This window comes from Barbus barbus (assembly GCF_936440315.1).
Source record: "Barbus barbus genome assembly, chromosome: 20".
NCBI classification, from domain to species: Eukaryota; Metazoa; Chordata; class Actinopteri; order Cypriniformes; family Cyprinidae; genus Barbus; species Barbus barbus.
In genome coordinates this window covers 14,433,053-14,445,516 of record NC_136748.1, presented here as the reverse complement: position 1 = coordinate 14,445,516, position 12,464 = coordinate 14,433,053, and the positions used below count along the sequence as shown (strand labels likewise).

General features: G+C 35.0%; 1 protein-coding gene across 1 annotated transcript; it reads right to left on the bottom strand.

Annotated features, from left to right (window-relative positions):
• Positions 1–2,421: 2,421 nt before the first annotated feature.
• Positions 2,422–10,702, bottom strand: LOC306886030 (visual system homeobox 2-like; the record flags this gene model as incomplete). The annotated part of the gene is given in 6 exon segments (XM_079442885.1): positions 2,422–3,647; positions 4,653–4,833; positions 7,896–8,019; positions 8,623–8,707; positions 10,170–10,663; positions 10,665–10,702. Coding segments are annotated over 6 exon segments (1,233 nt in total). The 3' UTR covers positions 2,422–3,336.
• Between the last annotated feature and the right edge of the window lie 1,762 nt (positions 10,703–12,464).

Here is a 12,464-nt window from a genome sequence, read left to right as displayed (position 1 = left end):
AATGACTTGAATCATAATAATGAGAAACTTTCTTATAATGAAGTAGAAAACTAAACTCAGTAAATAATTTGAGATCAGTTGAAAATATTGATTTTAGTGAACAAACTAAAACTAGGCTAATCAATTTTTTTAGGTGAATTCATGCAAACTGGAGTATTTGTTTCCATTGAGATGGAAACCTCTGTGTCGCAATGAATACCCTTTTTGGACTAAACATCAATGTAGGTTTTTTTTATTCTAAACATCAAAAAATGATGTAGGCTATTCGGGTAAATGATCAATATATTACAGTACATTTCCAGCAGGGGGCAGGAAGGGACCATTTTTACATCCCTCCTCAATCCACATTAGTCATAATGCTACATCAATAAAATTCTTATCACTTTATTGCCATTATTTTAATAAGCCAAAATACCTTCAAACAGAGCAACTACTAGCCTATACACTATATTAATATATAATAATGATCAAGTCCACTAAACAAACATTTTCATGCAGACAGTATTTAGGCTACATAAGAATGCCACTCAGTCAAACAGATGAGAATGCTTCTTTCAATCATTTCTTTTCAACCTTTTAAACGCATATTGAATATCTAAAGAAACAGATTGTAATTTGTAAAGCATTAAGAGTTTAGCATGTCAGCAATGCTCTGATAAATGTAAACAGAAAATAATTTTCAGTGTGTTTAAAATTATCAAAGAGTTTTTAAATAATATGAATGAATAGTAATATTTAAGTGATATATTATGGCAGGTGTAATTCAAAATGACATTATTTATTTAGCCAAATTATAGATTATATATCATGCAGAATTTATATTAAAGTATAAAATTTGTCACAGGGCATGAAGTCATTGAGCCAGCTGGAAAGATTGCAGGATACAGAATCAATTAATGATTAAAATCAGTTTGATTGATATTAAATGTATGTATATGACTGATGTATTTTACATGCATACTGTCAAAATGAATATCCTTTCTCATTTTACACATTAGTCAGATATTCTAATTACCTGCCTTACTTAACGGCACAGCAGCTTGGTGATCATCACAATCTGATTAAGAAATCACTCTAAAGACAGCACGGATTTGCCACTAAGATAAATGATCTTAACTCTGATCGCAGATAAAGTCCAATTCGTCTCTCAGTCAGGCCTCTAATGGCCACCATTAGTGACATTGTGGGATTAGAAAGTACTTTACTTTAATTCAGGATTCCTCTTAGAGAGAGTGCCTGAAGCCTGAGCTCTGATACGTCTGACACAAAGAAACTGGTAATCTTTCTATATAAAAACAAATGTCTGAATAATGAGTGTTGAGTAAAACATGCTTTATGTCATTAAAGCATGGAATCCATTTGAGGTTTAAAAAACATTTCATTTATTAAACCATGTCTAGAGCAGTATAGGGAAATGTAAAAGGCTAATATGCCTGACAGGATCACTGGGTGACAGAGATGTCAGGAAAGAGGATAGAGATACAGTATATTCTGCTGCCACATAAGACTAGCCTTATCACCCCAGATGTCAACTAATTAATTACGCAGACACTAAGTAAATTAAATTAGGATTGAATTAACAGTGTGTATCAATAATCTGTTGACAGGCTTTGATAATAAGGGCATGGAAAGGATCAACAACCCAGATAAAATAGAGAGCGTGCAACATCCTTTCGGACGCTTCTAATCAGCACAAATCCTGATTGATTTCACAATTTACAGATTAGTCAGAGGGAGCTATATATTTTTATTCATTAGGTTTAACATGGACATTTTAATGGCTAATATTTAATTATGTACAGTTGTAAGATAATTACCATGCTTTTCTCTATCCTGTTATGTGAGGAGTTTTAAATTGTTAGGCATCCAAGTCAGCTAATATGAGATAGAATGATTGTAATCCTGGGCCTTTTACATTTAAAATATCAGTGCATAGATATATAAACATTAGATAGATAGATAGATAGATAGATGATTGTATATGAAGGATATTAATTGAGGAGAATTATAGCCTCAATGAGAGCACCTTATCTAGGGCTGCTTTCCTGCTCTCTCCCATATGTCTGTTCTGCATCGCCCCTGCTGTTTAATCTGCCCAGATTGAGGCCTCTCAACTGTGTCGGATTACGCTTAATGACACACAACTGTTTAGGTGACATACAAACGATTGTTGCTCAGGCTCCATAGCCTGAAACACACTATAAAAAAAACATTTACAAATTATTTGTTGTAAACAAAAATATTATAGTACTTTTTACAAGAAAATACTTTTTCATATATTTTGCTTCCAAATTATAGTTTAATTCAATGTTATTTGCTATTTCTTTGTAATTGTTACTGAAATTTATAAGCGATTTCTGAGTAAAAAAAATTGTTTGTTTTCGGTGCATTGACAAAGATTTTAACACAAGTTTGGATTTGAATGACTGTTTGTAAAGATTTATTTTTGTTGTACTGTATTTGAAGTGAAGTGGGAGAGAGGGGTGTGTGATCTGGAAAGGTCCTTGAAATGGGATTCGAACTCGGGACGTCCATAGTGCAACAGCTCTATATACTAGAAAATGATACCTTAAACACAATTAAACCGATGCTGTACATAAAATCTGCTCAAGTAATTTGATGCATTTTATGTTCTCCTTCACTTATGGTAAAAAAAAAAAAAAAACACAATGTAAAACAGGTTAGTATTGTTCTTTTTTTGTATTCCATTTTACATGTTACGAAAAAAAGCACATAAGACTACAGTACATTAATGTATAGTTCAAACAATACTGTAGCAGGCTATTTTAATTTACAATATATACAGCAATACACTCTATTACAACTTTTTACCAGACGGGGTACTGTACAAAATTAAAATGAAAAGCACTTAAATTCTGTTCTTTCAAAGCTTAGTGGGAGTTATTGACCAATAGTTTTCTAATGACAATATTACGTAATACTGAAATTAGATCATAAATATCCAAACATTTATGGTTTTATTCAATTGAGCAATTTTGCAAACAGCACTGAGGAGGCTGCCAACATGATAAAGGGGCCCTATACTTATTCATATAATTTTTATGGCTGGAATTTTAGTAGGCCTTTATTTGAAAGAAAAAAAAAAAAAAAGCTATTAATCACTCGCATGATGGACTGATCAAAATACTGATAATTTCTAAATGGTTTTGACTTTGCTAATGTAAAATTAAATGCAGAGGAACATTGAGAATCAATCAAAAGTCCAGTGCTGTCATGGGATCAGTGCAAGAATATGAGGAAGATAAAACAGCCCAGATATTTTCACACCAAGCCTATGTTTTCTGGCATTATGAAGCATGATTTACAGTACATAATCTAAGAACTCTTTTCCTCTTCTTTTGCGTCTAACTGTTCGCTGGACTTCTCCTCTGTCACCGACGTCTCCAATTTGTGCTCTAGTCTCTCAGAGGAAACCGTTCCCAGCACTTTGGCACTGTGCTCCTGTGCTTTTGCCCTGAGAACAGCAATACTGTTCTCCCTCAGTTCCTCTTTGGACATGGGTGACTCTGTCCTCCTTTCCTCAGCCTCGGCGGCTTCATCTGGCTTGGAATTGGTCGGTTTCTGAGTGACATCTGTCTTCTCATTTGATTGGACTGCAGCAGTCTCCAAGGACTTCTTGTGCATCCCTGCAAAGAATGGTGGGTATTCGTGTTTAGAAAAGCAGCTGGTGGTAGGAAAACCATCTTGAACTGGAAATAGCAAGAGACAGATTTTAGATTTAGTAACAAAATGACTAATCTGAGCCATGAGAGTCATGAATTGCATAAAAAAATAAATGGATAAATAAAAGATGAATACATTAAAAATACTATATTTTTTATGTTTTGTTATTATAATTTAATCATGTAAGTACATTCCTTGTTGTCTATTTATTTATTTATTTATTTATTTATAGGTAGCCAATGAGAGGTGATAGTCAGTTGTGAAATATCATTGGTTAAATATTTTTGTTTATTTCTATTTAATATTTTATGTTAAAGAAAAAAAAAATGCAGAGGGGTTGTAGCAAAACAAACAAACTGTCATATTCAAGAGCAAAACAATTGCCAGGAAAAGACAAATAAAGGATAACTGTATAAACTAACTACAAACACACAAATAAAACAACAAAATAATAAATATATAATCAAGTTATTTATTTATTAGCAATTTTATTATATGACTAAACTTTTTTTTTTTTACTTTCTGGTTCTTATGTTATTGTAATACAGAAAAGTATTGCTCTAGAAGTGGTAAAATTCTATTTAAAACATTTCCATAAGATATTTTTATATTACTTAATCGACAGCATGTTTAAATTCAAAATAAGCTGGTGAGGCAATTTTGCATTGTAGAGATATGATATAAAATAAGTCATGCAGTGTTCATTCATATTACTTGTTGAAACTGAGCAGTGCTGGGTGACAAATGAAATACAGTATTTAGAGTATAAACAAAGCTGTAAATTATAATAAAAGTCAAGATTTAGAGAAGAGTCTATGAAAACATTCTTGCCATTAAAAGGAAAAATATATCATTTTCAATTTTAAAAATAGTGTATATGATGATGGTGAATAAAGATCAATTTGTTGTTTAAATAAAAATAAAATAATAATAATAATAATAATAAATCTTAATATCTTCTGGCATACCTAGAAGCCAGGGAGCACAGGAGTCCATGATGCCATCTTTAGCAGACTTCAGTATGGACTCAGGCAGAGGGATGGAGTGACGCACCATGGCACCGTAGAGCCCGTATTCAGCCATCACGCTGCTACGACCCCAGCACTTCTCCCGCTTTCTCCACTTGGCCCTCCGATTTTGGAACCAAACCTATCCACAATGAAACGTGATTTGCATATTGGTAAAGATGGTGAAATAAGGAAATGATGCAGTGAGGAGAGTGAGGCTGTCAATCTATCTAACACTGGTGTTCGACTGTGTGTTTCACTGAAGAAAGTTAATCAAACAGGTTTGGAACAACATGAAAGTGGGTAAATAATGGCATAATTTTCAATTTTGGATGAAGTAACGCTTTTAATTAGTCTGGAAAAGATAATTGATCAAACATCTTACAACTTGCAAATACAGAGCCCATAACAAATATGTGACCCTGGAGCACAAAACCAGTCATAAGTAGCACAGGTATATTTGAAGCAATAGCCAACAAAAATTGTATGGGTCAAAATTATCAATTTTTCTTTTATGCCAAAAGTCATTAAGATATTAACTAAAGATCCTGTTCCATTAAGATATTTTGTAAATTTCCTACCGCAAATATATCAAAACTTATTTTTTGTTTAGTAATAGGCCTATGCACTGCTAAGAACTTCATTTGCGCAACGTTAAAAGCGATTTTCTCAATAGGCTATTTAGATTTTTTTTGCACCCTCAGATTCCAGATTTTCAAATAGTTGTATCTTGGCTAAATATTGCTCTATCCTAACAAACCATACATCAATGGAAAGCTTATTTATTTGAAAAAAATTGACCCTTATGACTGGTCCGGGGTCACACAATTGCATAGCCCTATGTAGCCTAATTTACATCTTTTCAATGTGTGCCAATGAAAACATAAGCTACTCCTTTTTATTCTTAACCAATGATATCTCACAGCTGACTATCACCTCTCATTGGCTCATATGAGTCATATGTAGTCCTATCGTAAAATCGAGCGAACAGTTTAAGCAGGCAGGCGCCACAGTGTCGATTTCAGCTAAACGACGCGACGCATGCGGTTGAGTTCTGTCATGACGCGACGCGACGCGCCGCGGCTCCTCTCCGCGCTTAACCAGCACTCGCCCTTCTCTGATTCTAGCAGCTAGCAGAGCTGACGGATGAGAGGAGGAGGGGCTCCCGGGTCCAGAGAGGCCAGACATTGGATAAGAAATTATCAAAACCATTTTCCAATCTTTTCTGGTAATGCCGATGATGATAGCCCTCATTTCATGCAAGATACTTTTTGAGGAGAAATTGGTTATCGGGCGCTCAAAAGAAAGCGGGTGAAGACAGCGATGAGAGACGACCCCAAGGGCACACACAAGCTGATTGAAAAATAAGTTAATTTCGAGCCCAATCGATGGTGGACAGGCGGGCAAATATCACGGGAAATTAAACGAGCAGGACCCAAGAGAGCAGCGCCATTGACCCGTGCTAATAAATTCAATGTAGTTATTTCCTGTGAACTCGCCACATCCCTTCCCCTGGAACACCGCAAGCTTTTCTCATTTAACTAATTACACGCGATGAGAAAATTAGATGTTAATTTTACTTTGGATTGAAATAGAATTATTTATTTATTTACTTATTATTTATTCACCGAGAGGCACCGTAATGAGAAGGAAATTAAAAGGCGTGCCAGCAGATGGATGGTTCAGGTCACAGTAATCTTCTTCCGCCTTGATTGCTTGATTAGGTCGTTAGCGCCTCTCTCTCTCTGACACACACACACTCAGAGAGCAAATTGTTTCACATCCAACTGAGGCTGATGAGATATTATCTGTCTGAGATGCTGCACTTGATCGATATAGTCAGTGTGTGAATTGTCCAATGACTTTTAGGGCTTTTTTGAAAGGAATTTTGGCTTTATTTATTTATATTTTTAATTAAACGTCTTCCAAATTATTACATGAAATATTAAAGGCAATTTCTAGGCGCTTTAGGTTCGTCTCGCAGCGCAAATTTGTAATTTGGCACGATTATAGATGACAGGCTACATCTGTTAGGCTATGTAATAAAGTGATAGCCTAACATGATGCTATTTTCAGTCTGAACTGCAAAGAAAATCGCGAGCAGAGCGAGGATCGCTCTACTCGCTTTGACAAAAATATTTTTGTCATTGAAACGTTTGATAACATTGTTGAAACATATTCTTACGTATAGGCCTATGAAAAAAAAAACGTATCTATAAATCCATAATTAGCGACATGGATTAATTAGAGGGCTCTAACCCCAATAATTCGCACATTTGATAGCCTGATGTTCACGTTCTGCATGCTGACATCCAGAAAATAACGACTAATCATTGCAACACAAACCACTGGTTAATCCACACAACATACAACACAGGTCACTGCAAGCGGAAAATATACTTCACCGTTTTCCTTTATTTGCACCATTTCCTCAAATCACCACTGACTCCTGAGAACCCAGCACAGTTCTCTGAGGAACCAACAAGTTCCGACACGAACTGATTCATCAACAATGCATGGGCCAAACAGGATTTGGGCCACTTCAAAGTTTCTTGACCTGAGCATATCCGAGGCACTGAGAGGTTCTCCGAAGGTATCGGAGAAACCTCAACTGGTGCTTGTTTTTGACAGTGTGTGAAATAGGATACAGGAGTGAGTTCTGATTTGGCATAATTTTTTCGTTTGTCACGTTAGGCTCAGAGTAGAGATATCTATTAACCCAAAATGGATGTTTTATTGCATCCTTAAAATTATTTTAGTCCCTGTACGATTTCCTAATTTGTCTAAATAGGCCTATTCAATTGTAAATTATTTAAAACAACATGCCTAGTTAGGTCTATTGTTATAAAAACAGGAAACGCACCAAAGCATTTACCTTAAAAAAAAAAAGAAAAGAAAAAGAAACAGACAATTAATTCGAGGAAATTTACAGGGCAAGTCTTAATGTAAAAGCAAAATAGCCTACAATAAACACCAAGAATATTTGAACTATACTTTAACTTTATTTTAGGCCTACAACTGTAACAACAAATAGCCTACTCGTCGAATAGCAAGAAATAAAGATCACTGAATGCAGGGGCGCAGCGAAATTATTCGTGAAGGCTTTTCATTTAAAAATAAAAAAAGAGTGGTCGAGGAGAGCATATTGTCGTCCTCTTATATTCTCAAAATGCGAGAGTAAATAGTCCATTGTTCGCTCCCTACCTGTATTCTGTCCTCGGGCAGCTCGGTTTTCATGGCCAGCATTTCTCTGGCGTACACATCCGGATAATGAGCCTCGTTAAATGCCTTCTCCAGTTCTTCCAGCTGGTAAGATGTAAATATTGTTCTACAAAAGAACAACATTCACAAAATTCAAAATCACGCATGAAATGTGTTTCGATAGCCTACTCAAATCGTGTGGACCATCCGCAAATGTATTCTTTTAGGTTTTAAAATATAAATACAATTATGTGTTTAATTACATTTTATTCTTATTTCATTTTATTTTTTAATTTGTTGAACTGAACATATGCTGAAATATTACATATTGATGTATTAAATGTAATGTATCAATATAATGTTTATTTCTAAATGTAATTTAACCAATTTTTTCTGATAGGCTACAATATAATCCAAATGCCTCTTAAAATATAACAATATAAAAATAAAAAATTAGTACATCGACATCATTATTATTATTATCCTATTATTATAAAAAAAGTGTATATCCATAATTAGCTCTTTTAAAAAGGGACATGATCTTGGGCTTGCCGCAGTTCGTCTGTTCCTCAGATGTTATTTTCCCATGATTGCCAAACCATCGAGGCAAAGGTCTGAGAGGACTAGAATTTTACACGTTCCTTTTGTTTTTTTCGGATATAAAATAATCCTGTAGATTACTGTCGTTTTTACTGTCATTTCACATTAATTTTAGTAGCGTTAAGCCTACCTGTGTCGTCTCTTTTTTCTCTTCTTGCTCTGGCTCAGTGAAGATCTTGATAATTTCCTTTCACTTGAAGAGACATCCTCTGAGTCTGTAACATCGGGGGAAATGTTATTCAAAATGTGAAATATTATGTTTTGCAACATATAACCCTTTAATTTTAAAAGCACATTTTTGACGATGATAATCACGTGTTTGGAGGAAAATTATAGCAATTTATCATAAATAATGCAATTTAAATAAAACAAGCAACACACAGCAAAAAATCCAGGGTGAAATTAACTCTCCAGGGAGTACATGTGAGACCACACTCAAGAGTGCGAAAGTGTTCAAATAAGAGTTAAATTAACACTGAATCACCAAAGATGAAAATCACAATTTCTTTCACCATTATATGAGCTCTTGACCCTTATATTTTTAAAGTTAGATTTTGCTTTGCTCTTATAACAGACAGACAAAAAAGAGAAAAAGTATATATTATAGCTGTCTTGTGATTCATTAGCATAGGATTACCAGCATTTTCAATACAAGCCGAGGGATTTCTTAAAGTTGTTTGTTCGAAAATCTTTGAAAAGATTCTGTTATTTAGACACACAAACATCAAGAATCAACCTGTGAATCTCAACAATGGTGACAATCAAAAAAGCATGTTGCAGTGCATTCTGGGTGCCACCAATCAGTTTCATCCATGGCTCCAAATATATATATATATATATATTTTTTATGTGACTTTTAGTAGCTTGTTTTCTAATGTTTAGAGTTGATCTGTTTATGCTGTTTGTCACCGTGGTTGAGATTCATACACTGATTCTGATCTGTGTGTGTCTAAAATAAGATTATTTTTTCTTTTAATTACCAGCACAATTTTCAAAGAACCCTTTTAATTATTGAATGCTGTAGAATAACAGGATTTATTTTTATAATCAACGAAGTAAGTCTGACTGTTTTAGGTTCTAAATGAGTTTGGCGATATAAATCAAATGATCGTTATGTAAAAATATTACCAACATCACATGACCCCTTTTTTTTCTTTCTGTTGTAACTCAGTTATGGCAGCCAAACTAAACCTAACTTTAAAAATATAAGGGTCAAGAGCCCAACTAAAGTAAACGCTCACCACTATAATGGTGACACAGAAATTGTGATTTTCATCTTTGGTGATTCTGCTCATTAACATCAGGTGTCTTAAATAATGGTCAATCACCACTCAATGAATCTCTTAATTACCTCATTAACTTTAACTCTGCTTCAGTGTTAATTTAACACTCTTATTTTAACACTTTCACACTCTTGAGTGTGGTCTCACATGTACTCCCAGGAGAGTTAATTTCACTCTGGATTTTTTGCTGTGCAGGTTGGAGGCTTTTTTTAATCCCATTTCCATCTAGATAATATTTATAAGAATCGAGTAGTAGGCTATAACATGTAGCCTTAGATGTTTATTATAAGGCCTTCTCCCCCTCAGTTAACAAAAATGACAGTGCACTAAAACAAAGAGAAATTGAATTTCGGTTTTCGAGAAACTGAAACATGAATTTCGCAGGCCTGTGTACCTGAGCTGGCGGACTGGTTCGTTTCCAGCGGCACTGTCCTGTTGAGCGGCTGCAGATGGACGTTCTGCGCGTCTGACAGCACCTCAAGAAACGCCGGCTGGCTGTAGAACGATGGAATACCTCCAGGGCCAATTAATCCCATCCCGACCCCGACACCAACACCAGCTGGACCGAGCATCGACCTGCTGGCTAGAAGGTGCGCCCCGGCAGGGAACGAGTCCAGTGTGCTCCGCGGAGCCGAGGATGGCTCTTTATTTAGTCCCAGGATCTCCTGGATGCCGAAGCCCGTGCATCTGGGCGGATGTGTGCTGCTGCTCTTTGACAGATGTGGATTGTTATTTCCCCCGTTCTCAGCGGCACACACTGATTTTGATTTGTTCAAACTTTCCGACAAAGCAGCCCCATCCTTTCCTGTCATGGTGCCTCTGAGACTATTCCCTTCTTCACATACGACTCGGTCCCTTGTGCACAGGCATCCACGGCGCAATACGCATGATCCCTCTAGAAATTCTCCTTTTATCCAACAGGTCCATCCCAACAAGGGTCAAAACTCAACAGCCAATCAGCGGAGAGTAAGTGATTTAGAATTCCAGAGGATACAGGATGCTGCTCTCCCTGTTTTTTATGTATCTTGTCATTTCATTCACATCACATTTTGCTTACAATTATGTGTTAATTAGACATTTAACCAAAATTTGCAAATAAAATCACTTCGAAATTAAATTTCGAAATAAACGTAGGCTACTGAATTTAAGTAATAATAATAATAATAATAATAATAATAATAATAATAATAATCGTTGATACTAAAATGTTTCGGTTTTTTTTGGTTCAACGTGATAGGTCTATCATAAACAACTTTAGGAATCTTTTTTTTGCGTGCATGTCTACATGGTAAAATAAAGGAAATTAGGAAAATGTCTGAAATAGAAAATAACATCTATGTATTCAGCAATTCCAGAATATATATCTATAGGCTACAAAAAAGACTGACAAATGAGTAATTTTATAAATAATCTGTCATATAAAACTAATAAATAATTCAATCATATAAGGCCGAACGTTTGTCACTGAAATAAATTGCTTAGCTAATTTCTGTTGGATGGTAAAGGTCTCAGCAGAACCTGTAAGGATTTATATAATTCGTATCGCATATTTCTCTTTTGCAAAAGCTAAAACACTTTAGGCTTAAAATAAAAGGCGTCGTTCATAAATGCAAGGCTCTAAATAATGAATATAAATGGGTCTGTCTGAGAATATAAAAAAGAAAAAACGTGTCAAGTTTTGAGAATATTTACAAATGATTTTGACAACGTTTATAAGTGGCATTCCGTTTGATATTTCTATATTTAAAAAAAGGCCAAAATATTGAATTTTCAAATTATAATAGGCTAATAAAATTGTAAAATTGTAAAACAAAATTTCTGTACTGATTATTTTAAGATAAATTTAATTTTCAAGAGTTTCATCTTTTTAATAAGACACCCCCCCCCCCCCCCCCCCCCACACACACACACAAAATAATTAAATAATAAGAAGAAAACGAAAAACGGGTATTTGTCATAATCATGCACCGTAAACTCCTTAAAAGAAATTCTAGGAAATCAGCTTAATATAGCTCAAGCAGCATGGCTAAATTTGAATATTAAATATTTAATTAATCTTGGTCAAGCCTGGAAGCAGAGGGCCATCAAGATTTGTCGGTGTCTAATTTTATTTGTTTAAAATAGTACAAAGAGTTTTTTACATGTTTAATTTAAAAGGGTAAAGGCCATGGGGGAAAGTTCAAGTAGCCTATTATTGGCAACGTTACATTATTCTTACACTTTCAGAAGAACTGTTGCATATAAAACATATTTGTACCCATTTCAACAGACTGCAAAATATAGCTTATTCCAATTACATCCAAGTTTCTTTACTAATACACCGAGGTCTAATCAGCTATTACTAAATTACAGTGGGATTTTGATTCGTTTTGCAGATAATTTGTGGCACAATTTGGACATCTGGACAGATAATTACTGGGATATAATTTATGGAAATGAGCAGCGAGCCGTTGATGGAGACAGAGATAACACCAATCTTATCAAAGTGCCGTGTGCTGATGCATAAATAAACGTCATGATTCATACTACACCAACCGCGCGCTCCCGCGAGACCGCGCCTGACCTGTGGCTTTTCTGGCTAATTAATAGGTACACCCAACTCTTCGAGATGTTTTATCGTGCTGAAGTGGCCTGATAATAACCATACCCCCAGTTTTACTAATAAAGGTGCACCGTAATCCAGTTTGAA